The sequence below is a fragment of the Oenanthe melanoleuca genome, chromosome 28, assembly GCF_029582105.1.
Source record: "Oenanthe melanoleuca isolate GR-GAL-2019-014 chromosome 28, OMel1.0, whole genome shotgun sequence".
Lineage (NCBI taxonomy): Eukaryota > Metazoa > Chordata > Aves > Passeriformes > Muscicapidae > Oenanthe > Oenanthe melanoleuca.
Genome location: NC_079361.1, coordinates 4,915,176 through 4,941,871, shown reverse-complemented (window position 1 = coordinate 4,941,871; position 26,696 = coordinate 4,915,176). Strand labels below are relative to the sequence as shown.

At 60.2% G+C, this 26,696-nt stretch overlaps 3 protein-coding genes across 4 annotated transcripts; 2 read left to right on the top strand and 1 right to left on the bottom strand.

The window, feature by feature from the left end:
- Positions 1 to 893: 893 nt before the first annotated feature.
- SIRT6 (sirtuin 6) lies at positions 894 to 7,654 on the top strand. The gene is made up of 8 exons (XM_056512820.1): positions 894 to 1,042; positions 2,135 to 2,262; positions 2,484 to 2,666; positions 4,766 to 4,825; positions 5,521 to 5,616; positions 5,826 to 5,906; positions 5,988 to 6,111; positions 7,101 to 7,654. Exons 1-8 carry the CDS (start codon positions 977 to 979, stop codon positions 7,545 to 7,547), a joined length of 1,185 nt encoding a protein of 394 aa, XP_056368795.1. The 5' UTR covers positions 894 to 976; the 3' UTR covers positions 7,548 to 7,654.
- Positions 7,655 to 8,121: 467 nt separating this feature from the next.
- On the bottom strand, positions 8,122 to 12,829 carry CREB3L3 (cAMP responsive element binding protein 3 like 3). Of its 2 annotated transcripts, none has more exons than XM_056512818.1 (10): positions 12,613 to 12,829; positions 11,657 to 11,781; positions 10,995 to 11,250; positions 10,515 to 10,630; positions 10,160 to 10,291; positions 9,975 to 10,081; positions 9,785 to 9,853; positions 9,624 to 9,708; positions 9,337 to 9,433; positions 8,122 to 8,814 (listed from the first exon to the last, which is right to left on the bottom strand). In XM_056512818.1, the coding sequence occupies exons 1-10, from the start codon at positions 12,626 to 12,628 to the stop codon at positions 8,477 to 8,479; spliced, it is 1,341 nt and encodes a 446-aa protein (XP_056368793.1). In that variant the 5' UTR covers positions 12,629 to 12,829; the 3' UTR covers positions 8,122 to 8,476. The 2 variants fall into 2 exon arrangements, with proteins under 2 accessions (XP_056368793.1, XP_056368794.1); XM_056512819.1 differs by having other exon boundaries at positions 10,160 to 10,288; positions 12,613 to 12,796.
- A 1,533-nt stretch (positions 12,830 to 14,362) lies between these two features.
- On the top strand, positions 14,363 to 25,357 carry MAP2K2 (mitogen-activated protein kinase kinase 2). The gene is made up of 11 exons (XM_056512580.1): positions 14,363 to 14,509; positions 15,540 to 15,750; positions 17,004 to 17,150; positions 17,644 to 17,721; positions 18,082 to 18,133; positions 18,220 to 18,344; positions 20,267 to 20,480; positions 21,134 to 21,198; positions 21,852 to 21,913; positions 22,381 to 22,426; positions 23,283 to 25,357. Exons 1-11 carry the CDS (start codon positions 14,424 to 14,426, stop codon positions 23,391 to 23,393), a joined length of 1,197 nt encoding a protein of 398 aa, XP_056368555.1. The 5' UTR covers positions 14,363 to 14,423; the 3' UTR covers positions 23,394 to 25,357.
- Positions 25,358 to 26,696: the final 1,339 nt, after the last annotated feature.

The window sequence follows — 26,696 nt, the reverse complement described above, 5'->3', positions numbered from 1 at the left end:
GTGCTGAGCTGACAACTCCTTCCCCGCCCTGGCAGCGCCGGGTTCTGCCAGCACCTCCTGTTATTGTCGGCACCCCTGCTCCCCCCTGTCCCTCCTTCCTTCCCTGGCACCCCCCGCTCTCACTGGCACCCCTGTCCTTCATTGGCACCCCTGTCCTTCCGTGACACCTCTGTCCTTCATTGGCACCCCTGTCCTTCCCTGGCACCCCTGTCCTTCATTGGCACCCCTGTCCCTCCCTGGCACCCCTGTCCTTCATTGGCACCCCTGTCCCTCCCTGGCACCCCTGTCCTTCATTGGCACCCCTGTCCTTCCCTGGCACCCCTGTCCCTCCCTGGCACCCCTGTCCTTCCCCGGCACCCCTGTCCTTCCGTGACACCCCCTGCCCATCCCTGCTTCCCCCCGGGCCGGGGGTTCAATGCAGGTGGGGCAGTGTCGGGGCAGTGTCGGGGCAGTGTCGGGACACTGTGAGGGCAGTTTCATGGCAGCACAGTGCCGGGGCAGTGCCGGGCGGTGCCGGGACGCGCTGAGGGCAGGCTCAGGGTGAGGGCAGTGTGTGGGCAGTGTCGGGATAATGTGAGGGCAGGCTCAGGGCAGTGTCACGGCAATGTCGCGATATTGTGAGGGCAGTTTCAGGGCCGTGCTCGGGCGGTTCCGGGCGGTACCGGGACGCGCTGAGGGCAGGCTCAGGGTAAGGGCAGTGTGTGGGCAGTGCCGGGACAGTGTGAGGGCAGGCTCAGGACAAACTCAGGGCAGTGTCCCGGCACTGTCGAGACATGTGTAAGGGCAGGCTCAGGGCTCTGTCGCGATACTGTGAGGGCAGTTTCATGGCAGCACAGTGCCGGGCAGTGCCGGGCGGCGCCGGGACGCGCTGAGGGCAGCCCCGCCTTGCCCGGCTCCAAGATGGCGGCGGCGGCCCGGGGCGTGTCGCGCGCTGCCGGCCCCGCCCGGCTCTTCCGGCCGCGCCGCGGCCGCGCCGATGGCGGTGAATTACGCGGCCGGGCTGTCGCCGTACTCGGACAAGGGCAAGTGCGGCCTCCCCGAGGTGAGCGCGGCCCCGCGGGGTCAATCCTGCCCGCCCGGGTCCATCCCCGCCCGCCCGGGCCTCCCGCGCCCCGCGGGCGCTGCCGGGCCCGGCGCGTTCCCATGGCAACCGCGGCCTCGGGCCTGCGGGACACCCGTGGGGAGGGACCGAGCGCTTTGTGTGTCCCCAGCACGTCCGCGGCTCCCTCCTTGTCCCCCTGCCGTGGGTGTCTGTCCCCAGAGTGCTCCCTCGTCCCGCGCACCCTCAGCTCTCTCCCTGTCTCCCCTCCATGGCCCTTTCCATGTCTCCCTTCCATCACCCAAGGGCTCCCTCCTTCTCCCCCCATGGCTCCGTCCGTGTCCCCCTGAGCCCAGCAATTCTTGGGAAGCTTAAAACAGGGTTTGGGGGACACTCGGGACACTGGGGAACCTGTCCTGAGCCGAGGGGATGGTGAGGGGACAGGGACACACAGGGTCATGTTCTTGTCCCTGTCCCCAGGAGATGGGGCTGGAGAAGCATCTCAGGAATTAAATCCCGTGTCCCCACCTCGGTGGCTGCCATGTTCCTCGCTGTCCCTCGGCCCTGCCCTGTCCCCAGAGCCGGTGGCACTGCTGGTGACAGCTGGGGCTCAGCACACGTGGGGTGGCCCCGGGTCCTCCTGGAGCCCAGCCTGGGCCAGCTGCCTGTCAGAGCAACAAACTCCCTGTCGGTGTTGGGTGTTCCCAGCCCTGTCCCTGCACAAAGATGCTCCAGACAACATGGAGTTTCTCCCATTAAATGTTTCTATCGTCAAGGAATGCAAAATCCATCATGGGTAAGGAGGAATTGTGGGTTACTGGGGCTCTAGAATCATGGAATCACAGAATGGTTTGGGTTGAAGGGACCTGAGGGATCATCCAGTGCCACCCTTGCCATGGCAGGGGCACCTCCCACTGTCCCAGGTGCTCCAAGCCCTGTCCAGCCTGGCCTTGGATGTTCCAGGGATCCAGGGGCAGCCACAGCTGCTCTGGGAAACCCATCCCAGGGCCTGCCCACCCTCACAGGGAGGATTCCTTCCCCATGTAATCCACACCCACATCTCTCCATCCCACGCTGGTTTTTGTCTTTTCCCAGATTTTTGACCCTCCGGAGGAGCTGGAGCGGAAGGTGCAGGAGCTGGCAGAGCTGATCCGGAGCTCCTCCAATGTGGTGTTTCACACAGGGGCAGGGATCAGCACGGCCTCGGGGATCCCTGACTTCAGGTAGGGCTGGGAGGGGGTCACTGAGTCCTTGCTGGAAAGCTCTGACTGACCCCACACCTGCTGTCCATCCTGGATCCAGCTGCAAACATCGTTTTCCCTCTCACACAGAATCCCCACGTGTGCTGTGTTTGCATCAGCCCCCAGGATCCTGCTGATCCCTGAGCTCTGCTCCTGTGGATGAGGCACCTGGAGCCTGAGCTCTCCCTTCCTGCTCTTTCCAGGGGCCCCAATGGTGTCTGGACCATGGAAGAGAAAGGGCTGTCCCCAAAATTCGACACCACCTTTGAGAACGCCAGGCCCTCCAAGACTCACATGGCGCTGCTGGGGCTGCAGAGAGTGGGAATCCTGAAATTCCTGGTCAGCCAGAACGTGGACGGGCTGCACGTGCGGTCAGGATTCCCACGGTACTGTCCCAGCCCCACACAGGGGCTCTGATTCCCAAGGAATCTCTGCCCTGTCTGATACAGGGAGGGGAAGCTGGAAGGGGATGGATAAACCAGCTGGAATTTAGAGGAGAGAGGTTCTGGTTCCAGAAGGTTATGGAATGAAATCAGCCTTGGTTGTTGCTCTCTAGAAATGCTTCCAGCTGCTGTTTGTGCATGGGAAAAACAGAATCATGAAATCCCAGAATGGTTTGGGTTGGGAGGGACTTTTAAGCCCATCTGCCAAGGGCAGGGACACCTTCCACTATCTCAGTTGTTTCAAGCCCCATCCAGCACTTGTCCCCACCCAGGTCCTGCTGGTTGTGGCTCTTGGTGCCACCAGGAGCACCTGGGGGTGAGGAGTTGGATCCAAGCAGGGCCTGTGCTCCTGGGAATGACCTGGAGCTCTGCTTTCTGGTCCTTTCCATCCCCATCCCTGTGCATGGAGGGGCAGGAGGGAGCCTGGGAGCCCTGAGCTGCTCCCAGGCTGTCTCACCCCGGTTACAGCACTGCCGGAGCTCTCAGAGCTTCAGTTTGCTCCAGTTGAATCTTTTGAGGGAGCAGAAAATCTGCCTAAAAGACTCTTAAAGAGCCTTTTTTTCCTTGATAATTTTGCCAAGCTGGGGGGAGTCCTGTGGTTGGAGCTGCTCTGACTTACCTGGGCTCTGCTTCCCTCCAGCGAGGCTGGGATCCCACGAGAAATTCCTGAGGATCCAGGGGATTCCCTCTGCAGGGAGCTGTGACAGGAGCTGAGGGTGGGAGAGCTGCACTCCCTGCGTGGAGGGGACCCGAGTGGCCGTGGCAGAGTTGTCCTCAGAGGAACCTGAGGCTGTCCTGAACCTCGTGACAGCCAGAGCTTTGTCCTTCACAGACTCCAGCCCGTTACAAAACCCATTCCCAGCACTTAAGAGCAGCCAGTGATTGTCTGGGGAGGGAAAAGTGCTCGGAGCTGCTGGGAAAGGGGAGGGGAGAGCAGCTGAGTTCAAGGAAGAAAACAAAATGAAGGGAGTCACTGAGGCTTGAAAGATGCTGAGTGTGACGCTGATACCTCTGGTGTTTTATGCTGAGGGAGGGGAGGCACTGGCACAGGTTTCCCAGAGAAAAATGGGATGGCCCATCCCTGGAAACAAGGATAGAAACAGGATAGGAACCTTGGACAGCGCTCTCAGGCACAGGGTGGGATTGTCGGGGTGTCTGTGCAGGGCCAGGGGTTGAACTCAGTGATGCTTGTGGATCCCTTCCAGCTCAGGATATTCTGTGATCCCTGGGAACAGTCAAGGATGGGGCTTGGAGCAGCCTGGGACAGTGGCACAGGGTTGATCTTCTAAGGTCCTTTCAAACCCAGCCCAGCCCATCTGTGACTCCAGAGTCAGGACGTGGCTGAGGAGCATCTCTGTGTCCTTGGAGAAGGTGCCTCTCACAAACACCTTCAGCCAAAGCTGCTCCAGGCTATTTCCTGTCATCACAAGCCCCAAGTCCTGGGTCCTGCTCCCAGCCCGTGTTTGTCTGTTTAAACTAAACAACCCTGGGAAAAGCAGGAGGGAGTGAGGATAGAATTCCATGGTGCTCCCACAGCCTGGAGCCACTGGCTCCTCTTCCAGTTCAGCCCAGCTCTGCTTCCCAAATGAAGCCTGTGCTTGAGTAAGCTGAACTGGGGCCAAACTGGGGGAAATCAAGTCAGTCCTGTCTCACACAGCCTGGAGGAAGTTCCCAGTCAGCGTGGGGCTCTGAGGAGAGCATGGCCATGTTTCCTCTGGCTTCTGCTCTGAGCCTGAGGGGAATTTTAGGAAAAACAGGTGTCAGAGGGCTGGAACAGCACAGGGACAGACAGAAATGTTGGGTGCTGGAAAAGCAAAGATCTGGATGCTCCCAGGAGCACAGATTTGAGTGGGTCAGGAGCTGCAATCAGTGCTGCAGATGGAAACATTAAAATTAAAAGGCCAGGACCTGCTGTCCCTCCCTCAGTCCCTGTTGGGGGATGAACCCATCCCCTGGCAGAGCTGGAATGCAGGGAAGGTTCCTGGGGAGGAGGCAGGGTTCCCCCAGGGGTCCCCACCCTCACCTATGCCTTTCTCCCACAGGGACAAGCTGGCTGAGCTGCACGGGAACATGTTTGTGGAAGAGTGTGTGAAGTGTGGGAAGTACGTGAGGCCTGGGGGCTGGGCTGGGAGTTCCATCCTGGGATGGGGGCTGGGCTGGGATTGCTATGCCAGGGGAGGGCTGGGATTGCCATCCTGGGGAAGCTGGGCTGGGATTGCCATCCTGGGGAAGCTGGGCTGGGATTGCCATGCCAGGGGAGAGCTGGGATTGCCATGCCAGGAGGAAGCTGGGATTGCCATGCCAGGGGGAAGCTGAGCTGGGATTGCCATCCTGGGGAAGCTGGGCTGGGATTGCCATCCTGGGGAAGCTGGGCTGGGATTGCCATGCCAGGGGAGGGCTGGGATTGCCATCCTGGGGAAGCTGAGCTGGGATTGCCATGCCAGGGGGAAGCTGGGCTGGGATTGCCATCCTGGGGAAGCTGGGCTGGGATTGCCATGCCAGGGGAGGGCTGGGATTGCCATCCTGGGGAAGCTGAGCTGGGATTGCCATGCCAGGGGGAAGCTGGGCTGGGATTGCCATCCTGGGGAAGCTGGGCTGGGATTGCCATGCCAGGAGGAAGCTGGGCTGGGATTGCCATGCCAGGGGGAAGCTGAGCTGGGATTGCCATCCTGGGGAAGCTGGGCTGGGATTGCCATCCTGGGGAAGCTGGGCTGGGATTGCCATGCCAGGGGGAGCTGGGATTGCCGTGCCAGGCTGTGTGGGGCACTCAGCCCTCGCTGTGTCCCTGTCCCCACAGGCAGTACGTGCGTGATGCTGTCGTGGGCAGCATGGGGCTCAAGCCCACAGGACGCCTCTGCAGCGTCACCAAGGCCCGGGGGCTGAGGGCCTGCAGGTAGGGACCCTGCTGGGGTGGGGGATTTGGGGGGGTGACCCAACAGCCCCTCAGATTCAGGAGGAGCAGCCCAAGGTGCAGGAATATCTCTCTGGGTGGGGGCAGGGAGGGTGGGACAGGCTCTGGTTGTTGTCCCCTCTGCCAGGGCAGCTCTGCTGCCTGTTCTGCCTTTCCCAGGGAAGTCCATGGTCCCTGTGTGTGTTTTGCAGAGGGAAGTTACGAGACACTATTCTGGACTGGGAGGATTCCCTGCCTGACCGTGACCTGACACTGGCAGATGAAGCCTGCAGGTACTGCCACCCTGCTCAGAGGGGAACAGTCCCTCCCCACCCATCCATGCCCTGGTGCTGGATTTCTCCTCCTCCCTGCAGGAAAGCCGATCTCTCTGTCACCCTGGGGACCTCTCTGCAGATCAAACCCAGCGGGAACCTCCCACTCATCACCAAGAAGAGAGGAGGGAAGTTGGTCATTGTCAACCTCCAAGCAACCAAACACGTGAGTGAGCGTCCTGCAGCTCTGCACTGCTCCTTCCCCCTCCTGTATCCTGTTCCAGGCCCATCCCAAGGTTGTCCCTGCACGTTGTCCCCTCCCAGGTGGCCTCTCTTAGCAGGCAAACAGGCTGGGAGTCCTGGGTTGGAGGGTTTAAACCTGCAACTCCTGCTAAACACGATGAGATGGCAGGTAAATATTAGAATCATGGAAAGGGCTGGGTTGGAAGGGACCTTAAAGTTCATTCTGTTCCTTCTCTCATGGGCAGGGACACCTTCCATCATCCCAGGCTGCTCCAAACCCTGTCCAGCCTTATGCAAGTCTTAGGAGCAGAGTAAGAGCTCAGCCTGGAGCCTGCTGTGTCCTCTCAGGGTTTACAGCCTGATGGAATGGCCACACACACGGAGGGCAGGCTCAGCTCCTTCTCAGCTCCTGCTCAGATGTTGGTGCCCCAATTGTCCAAAGGCTTTAATACCCAGAACTGGGAGTTCTTGAGATGTCATTGAGCTCCCTCATGCCTGTCCTGCTGTGTCCCTGTCCCCAGCTCTGTGCCTGTGTCCCCACCCACATCCCAGCAGAGCCCCGGGCTCAGCTCAGGTCCCACAGGGAATGAACGACACAGTGGGGACATGGCCCTGTCCCTGGGAGGGGCTGTTTGTTCCCTGAGCTGTGTCCTTGTCTGTCCCTGATCCATGTCCCTGCTGTCCCTGATCCATGTCCCTGTCTGTCCCTGATCCATGTCCCTGCTGTCCCTGATCCATGTCCCTGCTGTCCCCTGATCCATGTCCCTGTCTCTCCCTGATCCATGTCCCTGCTGTCCCCTGATCCGTGTCCCTGTCTCTCCCTGATCCATGTCCCTGTCTCTCCCTGATCCGTGTCCCTGCTGTCCCCTGATCCATGTCCCTGTCTCTCCCTGATCCGTGTCCCTGTCTCTCCCTGATCCATGTCCCTGTCTCTCCCTGATCCGTGTCCCTGCTGTCCCCTGATCTCTCCAGGACCGCCAGGCCGACCTGCGCATCCACGGCTACGTCGATGAGGTGATGACCAAGCTGATGAAGCACCTGGGGCTGGAGGTGCCCGAGTGGACGGGGCCGGTGGTGGTGGAGAGGGCTGAGGTGGCCAAGGCTGAGGTGGCCCAGGCCCAGCAGCTGCAGTGTCCCCTGAAGGAGGAGCCCCAGGCCCAGCAGCTGCAGTGCCCCCTGAAGGAGGAGCCCCAGGCCCAGCAGCTGCAGTGCCCCCTGAAGGAGGAGCCCCAGGCCCAGCAGCTGCAGTGCCCCCTGAAGGAGGAGCCCCAGGCCCAGCACAATGGCTCGGTGCTGCCGGTGCCGTGTGCCGGGCAGGCGCCGCGGCAGCGCCGGGACGGGCTCAGGCTGGAGTGTCCCAGCCCCGACACGGGGCCAACACCGGTGAAGAAGATGAAGGTGGAGCCTCTCCTCACCTGACCTGGACTGTCCCTGTCTCACCTGGGCTGCTTTTCCTACCGACTTTTTTTTATACCCTTAAATATTGTCCCTTTTTTTATGTCAGTATTAAATATACTTGAATTGTGGCTCACGGAGCAGCTGCACCCACAGGCCTGGGGAGGGCCTTGCACAGGGAAATTCCTCCCTGGGAGGGTGGTGAGGCCCTGGAATGGAATTCCCAGAGAAGCTGTGGCTGCTCCTGGATCCCTGGAAGTGCCCAAGGCCAGGTTGGATGGAGCTTGGCACACCCTGGGACAGTGGAAGGTGTCCCTGGCCATGGCAGGGGTGGCACTGGATGGGCTTTAAGGTTCCTTCCAACCCAAACCATTCCATGACTGTAATTCCACTTGGTCATGGAAGAGGACTGGTGCTGGCTGGATCCCAGTTGGACTCAGCTGGGAGCTGCAGGAGGTGTCCTGGCCCCAGCTCCAGGTTGGGCATGGCCATGTGTCCCCCCTTTCCTGAGCCCCCCATGGCAGCTGGGCTTGAGGTCCCCCTGGCCCAGGGCTCCTTGAAACCTTGTGGATCACCCCCTCTTAAAGTACAGCAGATGTATTTTTTCCAAAATATCTTCTATTTAGAGATGAAAATAAAATTCAAACATCAAAAACCAAAACAAATCCAAGAACAAAACCAACCAATTGCACCATCAGCAGCCAGCCAGGCCAGGGCCCCTCTTGCTCCTGAGTGACCCCATGTCCCTTCCACAACTCCCACTGTGCCAGGGGGGCAGGAGCAGTCCCTTCCCTCCCAGTAAGGCCAGTGGGAATCTGTCTCCTCTTCCCAGTTCACAGAATCCAAGCAAAGCCAAGCAGGTCCAGCATCTGGGGGCAGATCCTGGAGGGGTCCCCGAGGGTTTGTCCTGGAGGGATGAGGTGCTGTGACCCCATGGCTCCCCCTGCTCCCTGCTACAGCTCCTCTGCTGGTTCCAGGCCGTGCCCAGGCTCGGCCCAGCCCAGGGCTGCCAGTGCTGGCTGTGGCACGGTGCCATCCCCTGGCACAGCCTGGGTGTGCTCCCCGTGCTCAGGGCTCAGCCCCTCGCTGGCCAGTGCTGCCCGTGTGTTGTTCTGGAGGGAGCCTTTGGGCTGCGTGGGGAATGTGCCCTGCAAAGCCTCGTGCAGGGACTCGGGGGTCTCCTCCTCGGGGGGCTCCGACCGCAGCGGCTCCGGGGGCTTCTCCTCCCCAGCCTGGGGCTGCGTGTGAACCACGCGGGAGGCGGCGGCGTTGTGCAGGGACCTGGAGAAAACTGAGCCCCACGGAGAGTCAGGGCCTGGGCCAGGGCCCCAGGGGTCTGGCACAGCTCTGGCTCAGCTCAGCACAGCCCTGGCACAGCCCTGGCACAGCCCAGCACAGCCCTGGCACAGCTCAGCACAGCCTGGCATCGCACAGCTAAAGCACAGCCCAGCACACCTCAGCACAGCCCTGCAAAGTCCTGGCACAGCCCAGCACAGCCCTGGCACAGCTCAGCACAGCTCAGCACAGTCCTGGCACACCTCAGCACAGCCCTGGCACAGCCCAGCACAGCCCTGCAAAGTCCTGGCACAGCCCAGCACAGCCCTGGCACAGCTCAGCACAGCCCTGCAAAGTCCTGGCACAGCCCAGCACAGCCCTGGCACAGCTCAGCACAGCTCAGCACAGCCCTGCAAAGTCCTGGCACAGCCCAGCACAGCCCTGGCACAGCCCAGCCCAACTCAGCACAGCCCAGCCCAGCACAGCTCAGCACAGCCCAGCCCTGACTCAGCACAGCTCAGCCCAGCTCAGGCCTCACCTCGCACGGGCCTGAAGTCCCCGTTTGCCTCAGCCTTGCTGGGGGCGAAGGGGCTGATGGAAGGGAAGACGATGAGGGTGAAGGAGAGCAGCAGGACCTGGGGACAGAGGGGACATCACTGAGCACAGCAGGGGAGAAGGACCAGGAGCTGGCTCACAGCTGCTGGCAGAACCAGGAATGCACCTATTCCTCCATCCCTCCCTTCTGGTTCATGTCCTACCAGTGCACCTTCATCCCTCCCTCCCAGCCCATGTCCCCAGCTCCCAGGCTCTGCAGGCCCCACGCACCGCCAGGCAGGTCCCTGTCTGTGCTGCCTTGTTGCTCGACTGAACCACCATGGCCTGGAGCTTCTTCAGCTGCTCCAGGAGGGACCTGGGAACAGGGAGAGCCTGTGAGCCCCCAGCCCAACACTCCCACCCCACCTTGTCCCCATCCCTGCAACACCTACGAGTTCTGCTTCTCCAGGTGCAGGACTTTCCTCTGCAGCTCCTGGTTCTGGGCTGTGCACGCCGACATCCTGGGACAGGGAGAGCAGGATGGGGTCAGAGGACAGCTGGGGGGCTGGCAATGAGCAGAGTGCCCAGGGTGCCACCCCAGGGCTGTGTCACCATGCCCAGGTGAGGGGCTGGGCTCTGTACCTGCTCTCCAGCCCATCAATGTATTCCTTCTTCTTCTTGCGGCTCTCCTGAGCCGACTGCTTGTTCCGGATCTTCCTCCTGATCTTCTTCAGCACCCGCTCCTCGTACTAGGGACACACGGGGGGGTCAGGGACTCCAGGGTGGGACCCCCACTCCACACCTTCCCCAGGTGTCCTGGCACCCACCTTGGTGAGGGGCAGCTGCGTGGGCAGGGTCAGCCCCTCCTTGGCCAGCAGCTTCTTCTCGTCCTCCGTCAGCACCAGCTCCTGGAAGTGGCCCTGGCTCGGCCGGAGCAGGGAGCCAGGAGCCTGAGGCTGCTGTGGGAACGTGGAATGGGGACACCTCTGGGTGGGGACACCCCCCACCTGGCCCCAGGGACCCTGCTTGGGACCACAGTGAAGGTTCCTTAGGCCAGGAAGGGACAGGGATCGTAGACAAGGAGCAGGAAGGGAAAGGGAACAAATGTGGGGCTGGGAATGTGGGATGATCAGGGTCCAGGAAGGGGCAGGGAGTGTTGGGGACACAGGGACAGGGACTCACATTGTCAGAGCTGCCTGAGAGCAGCAGGTCCTTGACAGTGAGGGCACAGGATGCAGGCGGGGGGACCACGGGCAGGTCCTGGCTCTCCTCCAGGAAGAACCCAGGGTGCCAAATGTCTGGGTGAGGGCAGAGGGGTCTGTCAGCAGGGCTGTGTCCCCACTGTCCCCAGTGTCCCCACTGCAGGACCCTCCCTGTGCCATGGCCCCAGAACCAGGGTGACTTGCTGCCCAGTCCAGTGCCCCTGACTCTGCCCCCCAAACTGTCCCTCTGATCCTGCCCAACACCAGTCTGCCCAGTTCACCCCAGTTCCCAAGCTCTCCACACTCCCCCTATCTTCTCCCTAGCCCACCAGACCTCCCAGTTCTTTCCAGTTCCCCCCAGCTCCTTTAATTTCCTCACAATCCCCCACCTCCCCCCACTGCTCTCAGCTCCCCAGTGCCCCCAGTGTCCCCAGCCTGGTCCCTTCCCAGCGTGGCTCACCCAGGTCGATGGAGACCTCGGGCTGCAGGACCCCAGACCCTGCTGGGAGGGGCTGGGCCTGGCAGGGGTTGGTGTAGGGGTTCAGGATCTCTTGGGGACCCCCCTCACAGCTCCCAGGGGGGCTGTCGTGCTGGTCAGAGGGGGCATCCTCGGACACCCCGCTGTCACTGGTGGCTGGGGACCAGCTGGACGAGTCTGACACCGAGTCCCTGGAGGCCAGGATGGAGCTCAGGAACTCGTCACTGTCCGGGGCGCGCTGTGGGGACACGGCACTGTCACCGGGAGCAGCCATCCCCCGGGGTGTGACCCCCAGGTGTGACCCCCAGGGTGTGACCCCCAGGTGTGACATGCTAGGTGTGACCCCCAGGGTGTGACCCCCAGGTGTGACATCCCAGCTGTGACCCCCAGGTGTGACCCACAGGTGTGACATCCCAGCTGTGACCCCCAGGTGTGACACCCAGGTGTGACCCCCAGGGTGTGACCCCCAGGGTGTGACCCCCAGGTGTGACACCCCAGGTGTGACCCCCAGGTGTGACCCCCAGGTGTGATCCCCAGGTGTGATCCCCAGGTGTGACCCCCAGGTGTGACCCCCAGGTGTGACACCCCAGCTGTGACATCCCAGCTGTGACCCAGCCGAGGTGGGGTCCGGGCCCGGGGCTCACCCTGTCCTGGGGCCAGGCTCCCGGCGCTGTCCCCAGCTCCAGCCCGCGCAGGATCCCGTCCTGGTGGTCGAAGAGGAGATCCAGCAGGTCCAGGCCCTCGAGGCTGCCCACGCTGGAGGCCATGGCTGTGGGGTGGCAGGGTCATTGCCCAGCCCAGGCCCGTGGTAGCCCCCAGAGCCACCCCCACACGAGCTGCAGGGCCCCGGGGACACCCCGAGTCGTGGGGCAGCTGGGAGGGGGCAGGGCCATGTTGGGATTCACCTGGAAAAGCCCTTCAGGTACGGGATGGGATTGGGGGCTCCAGGCATGGAAGTGCCCCCCACTCCTTCCAGCAGCTGCAATTCCCAAATCCTCCAGTTTTCCACCCAGAGCAGCCCAGCCAGGGGGTTCCCTCGTGCTGGAAGGGCTGGTTAATCATTCTGGGTGGCAAGTGGAGGGGAGGGGACTGCGGCCACTGGCCACGCCAGGGGACTCGGCCTCAGGGAAGGGACTCAGTCCTCACTGCTACCCCAGGCCTGAGACCCCAGACCCAGACAGAGCCACTGGGCCAGCTGACCCAGATGGACCATTAGCCCAACTGGCCAATCAGCCAACTGACACCCCATCTACCTGACCAGCTGACCCACTGACCAACTGGTTGACCAGTTGATAAATAAACTGATCAAGAGACTGCCCAAATGGTCAACCTGTTGGCCAAGTGACCAATGGGTGGACTGCCCAAACAACCAGCCCACTGACCCATGGACTGACCACTCAATTCTCTGCCTGACCAACCAACCAACCAACCAACCAACCAACCTCAATGTCCTCCAAGCCCGCTGGGGACAGTTGTCATTACTTGACACTTGTCAAGGTGGACACGGGGCTTTATTGCCCCCTGTCCTTCACCCTCAGACCCCTCAGTGAACCCTGATGCCCCCATGGGACCGTGCTGAGCGGTGGCAGCCAGGACATACCTGAGTGAGATGCCATGGATTGTCCTCTCAGCTCTCTCTGAGCACAGATGAGCCTGGGTAGACAACAAGCCTGGCCTTCACCCTCCTCCTCTTCCTCCTGCGTTGTGATTCCCTGACCCGAGTGGCAAAGTTTAAACTCCAACTGCACAGAAATAATATCCCAGATTGCAAAATGTCCCAGCCCTGATTGGGGCCGTCGGGGTGCGCTGGCAGGGCCGCCCCGGGGCCGGACCCGTAACTCATTAGCCAAATGTTTTTGTGCTCCTCTGCCAAGCGGGGCAGGAGCGGCCGGGGCTGCCGGGCGAAGTCCAGGTGCTATAATTGTCCGTGAACCTTCACCCACTTTTGGGGACAGTTTCCCTTTTTTCAGACGTCTCGGCCTTAATCACATTCGATTAAGTGTGTGAGGGCAATATCCAGGGACGTTTCCTTGGACTCTACCATTTATGGCTGATCCAAAAAAAGCCTTGGTGGCCTGTGGCTGTGCCTGGAGAGAGACCATTGACAAGGGGTGCAAGGACAGGACACAGGGAATGGTTTCCCACTGCCAGGGGCAGGGACGGATGGGATATAGGGAAGGAATTCCTGGCTGGGAAGGTGAGGAGGGGTTGGCATGGAATTCCCAGAGAAGCTGTGGCTGGATCCCTGGAATGTCCAAGGCCAGGTTGGACGGGGTTTGGAGCAGCCTGGGACAGCAGAAGGTGTCCTTGTCTATGGCAGGTGTGGAACGGGATGTGTTTAAAATCCATCCCAACCCAGACCATGCTGGGATTATCCCACGAGTCCCTCACTGTCTCGGGGTGGTCCCTGTGCCAAACCCTCATCCCCCTGCAGCGAGGGGCATCAGCACAACGCCAGCACCGGCGTCCCCTCGGTGACTCCCAGCGCAGCAGACCCTGGGGATGCTCCGGGCACAGGGAGGGGACACGGCTGACTAAGGCTCCGTGTGCCCCAGGCGTGGCGCGGGGACAAGGCCACGGCTCCTTATCGGCCGCCCCACGGCCTCTGCCCGGGCAGGCGGCGGCTGCTCCCCGCTTTATGGCCGCGCCGGCCGCGGGCAAAGGGCGCCCGCCCGGGGCCGCCACCCGCGGCCGCTCCTGAGGAGCCTCGGGGATCCCGGGGCCCGGGCTCGGCCATGGAATGGGCTGCCCGTTGCTGGGCCACTAATTAGTGATTATTTAATTAACGTTCCGTCCACACAGCCGCTGCACCACGGGGCCCCTCAAGCGGCACCTCCGCCACTGCCGCCACTTCCTTGTCCCTTCAGCGAGATCTCGCGAGACTTCGCCTGCCGCGCGCTCTTAGGCCCCGCCCCCGGCGCCGGCACCGGGCCCCGCCCCCCGGGATTTCTGGCCCCGCCTCACGGAGCTCCCGGTCCCGCCTCATGGAGCCCCCGGTCCCGCCTCACGGAGCTCCCGGTCCCGCCTCACGGAGCTCCTGGTCCCGCCCCACGGACCTCCCGGTCCCGCCTCATGGAGCCCCCGGTCCCGCCCCATGGAGCTCCTGGTCCCGCCCCACGGAGCTCCCGGTCCCGCCTCATGGAGCTCCCGATCCCGCCCCACAGAACCCCCGGTCCCGCCTCACGGAGCCCCCGGTCCCGCCTCATGGAGCTCCCGATCCCGCCCCACGGAGCCCCCGGTCCCGCCCCACAGAACCCCCGGTCCCGCCTCACGGAACCCAAGTTCCGCCTCCATAGGCCCCGCCCTTCGGCTCCCGCCCCGATTGGCCGCGCTGGCCCCGCCCCGGCCCCGCCCCGCGCGCCCCCGCGCCCGGCCGCGCCCCCGGCCCCGCAGGCGCGGCCCGGCCCGGCCATGCCGGCCAAGAGGAAGCCGGTGCTGCCCGCCCTCAACATCGCCCCCAGCGCCGCCGAGGGGCCCAGCCCCGACGGCTCCGCAGAGTGAGTCAGGCCCGGCCGGGACCGCCCCGGCAGCGCGGCTGGGCCTGGGGGGGACGCGGGGCCTTGAGTGGGGGAGACACCGGGCCTGGGCTGAGCGGGGAGGCCGGGACAGAGCGGGCACCGGGCCTGGGGGGTCGGGCACGGCGGGCACGGGGCGTGGGGAGCGATAGGAAAGGCCTGGAGGAGCCGGGACAGGTTTGGGGAGGCCTGGGAAGGTCTGAGGGGGAACCTGGGCCAGGCTCGGGGAGTCCTGAGGGAGCTGGGACAGGCCTGGGGCTGGATGGGCCTAGTCCGGGTGTGTGGGGCAGGGAGGCAGAGCCGGGGAGAAGGGTGAAGGTTGGAAGGGATGGCAGGGGGAGGCTGCTCTGCCCCCCGGTTTGCAGGGGACAGCTGAGGCTTGGGGGGTGCAGGGCCCGGGCCTGGAGCGGGAGGGGAACAGGCCTGGAGACCTCGGTTGGAGCTGGGATGGGGACCCGGGGTCTGGGGGGGACTTGTGGCAGCAGTGGGGGCTCGGCAGATGGGACATGTGGGGATGCTGGGTGGAAGGGATGGGGTGAGACCCTCCCGACACGTCCCCCTGGCTGTGGGTGAGGGGGGACAAAGGGGTGGCAGCAGCTGGGACGGAGCAGCTGCAGCTGGCACGGGTGGCAGCAGGTGCTGGGGGAGCACAGACCCCCCCTTTGTGCTGGGGATTTGGGGTGGGGGGTGTGAGGGAGCTGCCAGACCCCATGGAAAGCCCTTCTCGTGTTACACAGCCAGGGCCAGGCTTGGCTCGCTGGGACAGGGAGCAGCGTCTGCTGCTGCCTCTTTAAGGGCTGTAGGATTTTTCCTATTCCTTGGCTCTCCCAAAACACCTGACTGCTCCAAAGCTCTCCAGAGGGGCTGTATGTGTTGGGCAGGCACTTCTCCAGGTGATCCCATTGTCAGGGGCTTGGGACATGCCAGGAGATGCTTTTCCATCATTTCCTTCCACTTCCCCAAAAACCAAGCCCTCCTTTCCCTGGTGCTGACCATCTCCCATCTCCTCCAGGGCTAACCTGGTGGACCTGCAGAAGAAGCTGGAGGAGCTGGAGCTGGATGAGCAGCAGAAGAAGCGCCTGGAAGCTTTCCTGACCCAGAAAGCCAAAGTGGGGGAGCTGAAGGACGATGACTTTGAGAGGATCTCAGAGCTGGGCGCTGGCAATGGCGGGGTGGTCACCAAAGTGCAGCACAAACCCTCAGGGCTCATTATGGCACGGAAGGTAACGAGGCACTGGGAATGCTGGGCAGCATCTGGAGCTCTCCCTGGCTCTGGGAGGGCTGGGTTTGGTTGGATTTCTCTGCATTTGCACCTTCACCACCTCACCTGGGTCAGGAGCTGGGCTGCTCCCACATGGGTTCTGCATGAAGGAGGGGCTGCACTCCCAGTGACAGACCCCTGGGCTCTAGAAAACTGGAGTTTATTTTTTCCCAGTTCTGATGGACAAAGTGTCTGGAATTGGACCTCCTGAGGATTGTAGGTTGTGGTTGAGGAGGGCTGGAAGTGGCAGTGGGAAGGGTGGGTTTGGCACACACATCCCTCAGCCCCATTTAACACATCCCAAGCAGGGACAGAGGTTCCTCTCACACTTGGCCTCTTTGGGAACATCTGTGCTGCCACCAAGTAGAAAATCAGGAGCTGCCTCTTCTGCTGCTGGGAGAGGCTGTGCTTGGCAGGAGCAGCACAAGCACTGCTCTGCCTCCTCCAGAGTCTCTCCTCCCTCCTGCTGGTGGGATCGTGGTTTGGTTGGAAGGGGCCTCACAGCTCATCCAGTTCCATGGGCAGGGCCACTTTTCCCCAGCCCAGGGTGTTTCCCCCCACTCTGCTCTGACCCCACGTGGAGCCCCAAAAGCCGCTGCTCGTTCTCGTGCAGAACCTTCACAGGGGCTTTTGCTTTTCTGTGGTTTCCTTGATCTTGAAGCACCTTCTTACAACACCTCCAGAGCTTGTGAAAATGTTCCTGCCTGCTGACTCAGAGGGGCTGAGATCAAGCTCCTGACTCGTCTTTCCGCCGTGTGCGGTGCAATCCCGGCGCCGTCCGTGGCTCAGGCAGTGCTGAGCTCTCCCTCTGCCTCCAGCATGGAATCCCACCCTGGATGGGGCTGGAGAGACCTCAAATCCCACCCAGAGCCACCCCTGCCATGGCCAGGGACACCTTCCACTGTCCCAGGGTGCTCCAAGCCCTGTCCAGCCTGGCCTTGGGCACTTCCAGGGGCAGCCGTAGCTGCCAGGGTCTCACCACCCTATCAGGGTTTATTCCCAATATCCCACCCATCCCTGCCCCTTGGCAGTGGGAATCCATTCCCTGTGTGCTGCCACTTCATCCTTAATATTAATCTGCAAATGGGAAAAATTCTGCTCCAAAGCAGCACCCCCCTTGAAGTTCTCCTACCTTCCCAGCACTCAGAGCTGCTCCCCATTGATCCTTTCACTCTCCAGGAGTCACACCTCCCCTGTTTTTCTCTCTTTTGGCAGTTGATCCATTTGGAAATCAAGCCAGCCATCAGGAACCAGATCATCCGGGAGCTGCAGGTGCTGCACGAGTGCAACTCCCCGTACATCGTGGGCTTCTATGGAGCCTTCTACAGCGATGGGGAGATCTCCATCTGCATGGAGCACATGGTGAGGGAGAGCCCTGCCCTGCTCCCTCCCAGCCCCCTCTCCCTGCCCTGGGCCTCTGGCACCTCCTTTCTCCTGGTGGGAGCCACACATTCCTGCTCAGGCCTCGGAATGAGGGAGACAGCAGCTTTTGGGAAGCGGAAGCAGAGGTTTGGGGCTTGGCCAAACGGAAGTGTTGCCAAGCCACTGCTCTGCAGAGCCTGCTGGGAGGCTCAGTGAACATCTTCTGTTGTTGCTGGTGGGGAGTGATGTTACTTCTCCTCCAAATCTGCACCATTTTGGCATTTCCACTGATGGAAGGAAGTAAAGAACCAAACAGCAAGAAGCAGAGCTGGTAAAAAACCAGTTTTCAATGATAAATCTGAGCTCAGATCACCAGGTCTCCCTTTTTTTTGGCTGGAAAAGGAGTGTGCTCAGTGCTGTTCACCCACCACCTGCTGCCCTGTTTTCCTGCTGGGAATTGCTGTGTTGGTCACTCCCATGTTCTTTATTTCAGGATGGGGGCTCTTTGGATCAAGTGCTGAAAGAAGCCAAAAGAATTCCTGAGGAAATCCTGGGCAAAGTCAGCATAGCAGTGAGTGCTGGGGCTGCTCAGGCTTCCAGGGGGGATTTGCTGGGCAGGGATTGGGAACAATGCCTGGGCTGCCCTGGGAAGCTTTTTGTGTTCCCCAGCCCTTGGAGACTGCACTTTCCTGGGCCAAGAGGCCAGAGCAGAGGGGAAACATTCCCAACCCTTTTCCCCACCTCCAACCCCTCTGGATAATGTTGGCTTCACCTCGGGGAGGTTTGGGAGAAGCTTTGTGAGAGCAATCTGTGATGGAACTGGGGATAAACTGCAAACCCTGAGGGACAAGGGCAGCACAGGGCAGCTCCCCTCGAGGTGGGGGCAGAGCTGTGCCCTCACTCTGCTCTCAGCAGCCTTTGCATCCCCCAGGTGCTGAGAGGCCTGGCCTATCTGCGGGAGAAGCACCAAATCATGCACAGAGGTGAGAGCAGGGCCCTGGAAAGCCCAGCCTGCAGTGCCAGGTGTCACCAGAGCCACCTTCACCCTCCCCTTTCTCCTTGTTCCCAGATGTGAAACCCTCCAACATCCTGGTGAATTCCCGAGGGGAGATCAAGCTCTGTGATTTCGGGGTCAGCGGGCAGCTCATTGACTCCATGGCCAACTCCTTTGTGGGAACTCGGTCCTACATGTCTGTAAGTTCCTTCCAGCTGGGGTTTTTGGGTAATTTGGGTTCAGCTCAGCTCTGTTTCCATCCCCATCTGGTTCACAGGGACATATCCCACTGTCCCAGGTGCTCCAAGCCCTGCCCAGCCTGGCATTGGACACTTCCAGGGATCCAGGGGCAGCCACAGCTTCCCTGGGGACCTGTGCCAGGGCCTGCCCACCCTCCCAGGGAAGGATCCTGAGGTCTGAGCTGCTCCTGTATTTTGGGAATGGTTATTCAAGTGCAGTTATAGTTAGACAGGGGCTATTTAAAAATCCTGTCCCCTCTGCTCCCAGGCCCTGGCTCCAAGCTGCCTCAGAGCTGCCAGTGAGGATGACTTGCATGGATTGATTTATTTCTGATTTTTTCTTTTATTTGCCATAAGCTCAAAGGGATTTTCTGCTTCTCTGATTCCCCTTGGGTGTTAACAGGAGTGAGCAGGAAAATACATTTTTATGGATAAGTAGAGTTCTTTAGATTTCAGCACACAGGGAAATAAATCCCTGCTGGGTGTTCCAGACTCCAAACACAAGTAGCTGGGAGTGCTGCTGAGTTGGGAGTGTGGATGAGATGCTCCGAGTGCTTTTTTTCTGCACATCACCCTTCTTTTCCATCCCCTTTGCACATGATGACTGTCCTTTCCCTGGAAAGCTGCCATGGAGAGGCCTTTGGGATGTTACAGAATTCCAGAGTGGTTTGGGTGGGAAGGGAGCTTAAATCCCACCCAGTCCACCCCTGCCATGGCAGGGACACTTCCACTGTCCCAGCTGCTCCAACCCCAATGTCCAACCTGGCCTGGGGCACTGCCAGGATCCAGGGGCAGCCACAGCTGTGCCAGGGCTTCCCACCTTCCCAGCCAGGAATTCCTTCCCAATATCCCATCCATCCCTGCCTCTGGCAGTGGGAAGCCGTTCCCAGTGTCCTGTCCCCATTCCCAGTGCCCTGGGATCCACTATCCCCATTCCCAGTGTCCTGGGTACCTTTATCCCCATTCCCAGTGCTGTTATCCCTACTCCCAGTGCCATTATCCCCATTCCCAGTGCCCTGGGTACTATTATCCTCCATTCCCAGTGCCTTTATCCCCATTCCCAGTGCTCTGAGTACTTTTACCTCCACTCCCATTTTCTTTACCCCACTCCCAGTGCCATTATCCCCCCTCCCATTCCCTTTCCCCCACTCCCATTTCTTTACCCCCACTCCCAGTACCATTACCCCTGCTCCCATTTCCTTTATCCCCACTCCCAGTGCCATTACTCCCCATTCCCAGTGCCCTGGGGTCCTTTACCCCATTCCCATTTCCTTTACCCCATTCCCATTTCCTTTACCCCATTCCCATTTCCTTTACCCCATTCCCAGTGCCATTACCCCATTCCCAGTGCCCTCGGGTCCTTTAGCCCCCTCCCAGTGCCGTTACCCCATTTTCATTTCCTTTACCCTATTCCCATTTCCATTACCCCCCTCCCATTTCTTTTACCCTCCCTCCCATTTCCATTACACCCCCTCCCATTTCCATTACCCCCCTCCCATTTCCATTACCCTCTTTCCCATTTCCATTACCCCCACTCCCATTTCTTTACCTCCCTCCCATTTCTATTACCTCCCTCCCATTTCTTTTACCCCCCTCCCATTTCCATTACCCCCCTCCCGTTTCTTTTACCCTCCCTCCCATTTCCATTACACCCCCTCCTAGTGCCATTACCCCATTCCCAGTGCCATTACCCCACTCCCATTCCCTTTTCCCCCCCATTCCCTTTTCCCCCCCATTCCCTTTTCCCCCCCATTCCCTTTTCCCCCCCATTCCCTTTTCCCCCCCATTCCCTTTTCCCCCCCATTCCCTTTTCCCCCCCATTCCCATTCCCCCCCATTCCCATTCCCATCCCTTTCCCATGCCTGACCCGCCGTTCCCCGCAGCCCGAGCGCCTGCAGGGCACGCACTACTCGGTGCAGTCGGACATCTGGAGCATGGGGCTGTCGCTGGTGGAGCTGTCGATCGGAAGGTACCCAATCCCCCCGCCAGACTCCAAGGAACTGGAAGCAATTTTTGGCCGTCCTGTGGTGGACGGGGCGGAGGGAGAGTCCCCCAGCATCTCGCCGCGGGCCAGGCCCCCAGGACGCCCCGTCAGTGGTAGGGGCTGTGGTGTGCATCAACAGCAACGCTTCCAGGGGGATGAGGGGCTGGGCTGAGGCTGGGAGAGGAGCCTGGGCTGGGGATCTGTAGGGAGAGCCAAGGATGGAGGCACAGCCACCTCCCACCCCGCCACAGGTTTGTGGGGTTGGGCTGGGAGCGTGGCAGAGGCCTCTCAGGATGGGTTTGGGGTCTGTTGGAGACTGAGCCCCTCCTGCTGTGGGCACAGCTGGGATGTGGCTCTCTTGTGGCTCCTTGTCACAGCTCCTCGTGCTCCTCAGGCTTTGCAGGTTCCTCTTTTTGGGAAGAGCTTTGCTGGGAGCTCTCACAGAAGCACCAAACAGCACCAGGATTCCAGGGAGGCTCTGCTGGAGCTGTTTCCTTGGGAGCAGAAGGCTCTGCAAGTGCTGCCAGCCAGCCAGAGTACATGGTCTGGTGCTGTCCAAACACTCCAAACTGGGAAATAAATCTGGACCAGAGCTCTGGCGAAAGAAATCCAAATTTTGGGATTTTGATTTCCTTTTAACCATGACTCAATTCCCCTGGGAGTTGCCTCAGCCTCTCCCAGCAGAGCTCCCCCAAAGTTGTGTTTTTCACTCCAACCTGAGCCCTGAGAAGCCTCTCAGCACCTCTTGTGTCATGTCACCCCCCAGGCCACGGGATGGACACCAGGCCTGCCATGGCCATCTTTGAGCTGCTGGATTACATCGTTAATGAGGTGGGTGTTGATGAGGTGGATGTTTGTTTCCCAGGGCTCTGCTGGGATTCCTGGAGGTTCCACAGGGATTTTCCCTGCTGTTTTCCTTGCTCTGCTGAGTCAGGGTGGGATGATTGGTCAGTCCTGGAATCCAGGATGGTTTGGGTTGGAATGATCTTAAATCCCATCCTGGACACCTCCCCCTGTCCCAGGCTGCTCCAGCTTGGCCTTGGGCACTGCCAGGGATCCAGGGGCAGCCACAGCTGCTCTGGGAATTCCATTCCAGTCCCTCCCCATCCTCACAGAGGGAATTTCTTCCCAAAATCCCATCTAAACCTTCCTTTCTTCCTTCAGCTTGAGGCCATCCCCCTTGTCCTACCCAACTGGCAAGGCCAGCTCTCACAAACAGGTGGAAAGGGCAGGGAAATTCTCATTTTGGGATTGTTCCATCAGCCATAGGCATGGCCAGAGCTGGGATTTGTGAGGCTGGATTTAGGACTGGGATGCTTGGTGATTTGGAATGGCAGGGAAGGGTTTTCCTGGCTGGAGAAGCAGTGAGGATGAGGAGGATGGGAGTGGCTGTAGAGCACAGCTCCCTGACCCTGCAGCTGACACTGATTTTTGGCACAGCAACACAAGAGTGGTGCAGAAACCCCTTTTCCTTCTCTCCACAGCCTCCTCCCAAGCTGCCCAGTGGAGTCTTCACACAAGATTTCCAGGAGTTTGTAAATAAATGGTGAGGAATTCATCTGCTGCCTGACAGCTCTGCAGCTCCACCCTCTGTGTTCTGCCTGATCTCCCTCCCTGATCCCACCTTGTGCTGGCAGCTCCTGCCTTGGGAAGGGTTGGAATAAAAGCAGTTTCTTTGTGGGGCTGCTGAGCAGGATCCCAGCTCCCTAAACCTGAGCCTGGCAAGGGGGATGGGGGAGCAGATCCTGGGGCTGAGTCACCCCGTGGGCACAGGGACACCTCAAGGTGCTGCCAGAGATTGGATATTACAAAAATCCCAATTCCTGCCAAGCTTTAGGGCCTTTTCTCCATTTGCAGGGCACAGTTTGTCCCCACAGGCTGCAAGGGGTGGATCCTGCAGCTCCCCCAGGATCCTGAGGGGCTTTGGGTGAAGCTGGAGCTTCTCCAGCCTGATCCCCACATTCCCACAAGGAATCTCACATTGGCTTCACTCTCTTGTTCTTCTCATTTCAGCTTAATTAAAAACCCAGCAGAACGAGCAGATCTGAAGATGCTGATGGTGAGTGGGGAGAGGATTTTGCTGCTGCACTGGGCTGGCACCAGCTCTGCCAGCTGCTGCCCCATCCCTCCTGCTCCAGAGGCTGGGAATTGCCAGGCTGAGGCACAGGGAGGGGCTGAGCCCCTCTGACCCAGGGGCAGTGCTGGATCTGTGCTGGGATCCTGCCCAGACCCTGCTGGGACAAACCTGGCTCCTCACCTGGGCAGGTGGCTGGATCCCAGCTGTGCTCTCACCCCAGGGATCCAGCTGAGGGGGGATTCTGGGCTTCAGGTGAGACCCCACCTGCAGAGCTGCCTCCAGCTCTGGGACCCCAAAATCAGGAGCTGGAGCTGCTGGAGAGAGCCCAGAGGAATCCAGGGAGCTGCTGCAGGGCTGGAGCCCCTCTGGGGACAGGCTGGGAGAGCTGGGGAGAAGGATCTAGAGAGAGCTCAGAGCCCCTCCAGAGCCTAAAGGGGCTCCAGGAGAGCTGGAGAGGGGCTGGGGACAAGGGATGGAGGGACAGGACACAGGGAATGGCTGCCACTGCCAGGGGGCAGGGCTGGATGGGATTTTGGGATGGAATTCCTCCCTGGCAGGGTGGGCAGGCCCTGGCACAGTGTGCCCAGAGCAGCAGTGGCTGCTCCTGGATCCCTGGCAGTGCCCAAGGCTGGACAGGGCAGGGCTGGATGGGATTTTGGGATGGAATTCCTCCCTGTGATGGAGCAAATGTTCTCCCCAAATCCCCTTCCCCTGCCTCAGCCGTGGCACCAGGACCTTCCCCTCTCTCCAGGCCACATCCCTCAGCACAGGGCTGGCATTTTGGGCTCTGGGCTGATTTTCAGTGCTGTTGCTGACCGTGTTTTCCCTGTGCTTGCAGAGCCACACGTTCATCAAGCGCTCCGAGGTGGAGGAGGTGGATTTCGCGGGCTGGCTGTGCCGGACGCTGCGGCTCAACCAGCCCAGCACTCCCACCCGAGCTGCCGTGTGAGCCCTGCCGGCCCCGCCGCCTCCGGCGCCGCTTCCTCCTCCTCCCAGGGCCGAGCCGCCCTCCCTCCTCCCTCCCAGCGCCAAAGCTCCGGCCCCGCAGCGGCTCCACCCCCGGCTAGAGCCCCCAGGCTTGGGGTGTGGGGGGTTCCAGGTCTCTGCTCCAGCTCTGGAGCTCCTGACACTTGGGAATTGTGGTGCTGCTTATCTTGATTGATTTTTGGTTTTTTTTTTTTCTTTTTCTTTATTATTTTGGGTTTGTTTTGGTTTGGTTTGGAAATGTGTTTTCACTCGGGTTACAAGAGAAGGTGATGGAGGGTGTGAGATGCTTCATCTCCTCCCTGGTTTTCTCTCTGGGATGGAGCATCAGTGGGATCAGGAATGGGAAACCCTGCCTAGGGTGGCCCAGAGCAGTGGCACTGTCCTGCCTGGGGCCAGGGCTGGGCTCTGGGCTGGCCCTGGCCTGGGGGCAGAGCTGAGATCAGAGCTGAGATCGCTGTTTGCCTCGTTTGCTTTTTAAAGGGTTCTTTAAAAGCCTGGCCTTGTCCTGCACTGGGTGTTCAGGGGATGGGGATGGGGATGGCTCCCAATTTTCAGTGTCCAGCTGAGGGGAGAGTGTGAAATTCCCTTCCCTGGAGAGGTGGAGCAGAGCCCAGGATTGGGGTCCCTGTCCTGATCCCATGGGGAGCACAGGGAACCCTCCAGTCCTGTCCTCCATTCTGCATTTCCCCCCCTCCATTCTGCATTTCCCCCACTCCATTCTTCATTTCCCCCACTCCATTCTTCATTTCCCCCACTCCATTCTTCATTTCCCCCTCTCCATTCTTCATTTTCCCCCCTCCATTCTGCATTCCCCCCCTCCATTCTTCATTTCCCCCACTCCATTCTTCATTTTCCCCTCTCCATTCTTCATTTCCCCCTCTCCATTCTTCATTTCCCCCCCTCCATTCTTCATTTCCCCCTCTCCATTCTGCATTTCCCCCTCTCCAGTCTGCATTTCCCCCCCTCCATTCTGCATTTCCCCTCTGGCTGCCCCCAGCCCATCCCAGGGTGGCCTCAGCCATTGTGGAGGTGGCCAAGCTCCAGGATTCCCTGCTGGAGCCCCCTGGCCAGGGCTGAACCCACCCTCATCCCAATCCCACCCTGTCCCTGCTTGTCCCTCCCATCCAGGACCTTCTGCAGCCCCCCAGGCCCCAGCCCCTCCCTTCCCACCACGTGGATTTTGGGGTGAATCATCCCCCCCTCCTCCCCTCTCCCACGTGGGTTTGGCAACCCCTGAGTCCCCCGGGAGGATTTGGGAAGTTTGGTGGGAATATTTTGGTGTTTTCCTTTTTATTTTTTTGGTTTTTTGGCTGTTTTTCACCCAGTCAGGCTGGCAGCTCCCATCCCCCTGCCTGCCCTGGGTCCCACCATGCAGCCCCCCCAAAATTAACAACCAGAACTGGGTAACCCCAAATCCCTCACCCCTTTTCCTTTCCTGTTTTCCAGCACAGGACAAAGGCCTGGGGCCAACACCCCAATTTTTTAGGGGGACACCCCAGATTTGAGGGGTCAGCTCATGCCCAGCCTGGAGCCGTGGGGTGCTCCATGTGATGGATTTTGCCTCTTTTTTTATGAGGGAAATTGGGAAGATTCCTCAAATTTTGGGCTATTTTTCATAAGTTTTGGTGCTGGATTTAGGAGGAGGAAGAGGAGGAAAAAAGGAGGATGCAGCAGTTTGGTGGTGCAATTAATTTGGTTTTTTTTTTTTTGGTTTTTTTTTTTAAACTCGATATTTTCATCATGGGTTTGGGGGAGGGGGGAAGAAAATAATAAATAAACGGCACTTTACATTTCCAGGCGGTTTCTCTCCTCGGTTGTGGTTGTGCCCGGGGTGGGTTTAACCCTTTTGGAGCTGGAATTCCAGCCGGGAACGCTGGGATGTGCTGGACAGCGCTGCCTCCAGTGGAAGCCAGAGACTCCAAATTACCCTGACATCCCAAGGAATCCAAAGACCTAAATCCAGCTGGAAATGTTTGGGGCAGGTGAAAAATATTGAGGAGTGTTCAATATTTGGGGTGAGCAGGAGCTGGGTGAAGCTGAAAAAATCTAAATTGAGCCCAAAATGGGAAAATATTTTGCAGTTTCTGTGCTGTGAACGATGCAGGGAGGGGCTCAGGGGGGTGACACAGAACGGGGCCATCCCCAATTCCAGACTTTTTCTGGGACATTTTTGGGGGTTCCATGGTGCCATCCCCAATTCCAGGCTCCTTCTTTTGGGGGTCCTGTGATGCTATCCCCAATTCCAGGCTTTTTCTGGGACATTTTTTGGGGTCCCATGGTGCCATCCCCAATTCCAGGTTCCTTCTAGCCCATTTTTGGGGGTCCCAGGCCGTGGTCCCTGACTCCAGGCTCCTTTGGGGGATCCTGGTTTGTTTTTTTCCTGCTGTTTTGGGGTCCCCCAGGGTTCTGGGGTGCCCGGGTTGGACTCTCTGCACCCCTGGGAGCTGTGCCAGGTTTTGGTGGTGCCAGCTGGGAACTGGGGGGTCCCAGGATGAGGGTGACCAGGACCCCTGTGCCACAGCAGGATTTTGGGGTGCAGGGAGGAAAGGGGATCCCCAACCCCTGTTTGTTTTTTAGGGTGCAATGGGGGGGATTGGGGGGGGGTTTGGGGTCCTCCCCCCACCCAGCCTCACAGTGAGGAGGATTTTACAGCTGATTTTGGGGGGCTCCCAGTGCAGGGGGGACACTCTGGGGGTTCCTATTTTGGGGGGGCACCCTGGGCGTGCCCCGGGCGTGCCGGGGGAAAGCGAAAGCAGCCGGGAGCTGGGGCAGGGCAGGGACGGGCCCCCCCAGCCCAAACCCCACCCCAAAACCCCAATCCCCTCCCCCAGCCCGCCCTGCCTCAGTTTCCCCACCTGCTCAATGGGGTTAATGACCCAAAACCCCCTAAAACCGCCCCAGAAGGGGGGCGGGGGGCGGGCCAGGAGCTGAGCCGGGGTTATTTAAGGCAAAAAAAGGGGAAAAAGGGAAATCCCAGCGTGGAGCGGAACCCCCCGAGCCTGGGGAGTTTTGATCAAAGCTTTGCTTTCCTCGCTTTCTCTTCCTTTAATTAATTAACCCCCCCACCCCTCAGTGATCATTAATTCCAAACCCACCCCAAAATCTCCCCCCGCAGCCGCTTTCCCGTGCGGGTGGGGCCGGGAAAGGCGCTGGAATTGCGGGGCCGGGGGGTGTCACAGCCCCGCCCGCGTGGGGACACCGCGTTTGTGTCCCCGAGTGTCCCCGTGTCCCCCCCCCGCAGGCCCAGCCCGGGCTCGTCCCGTCC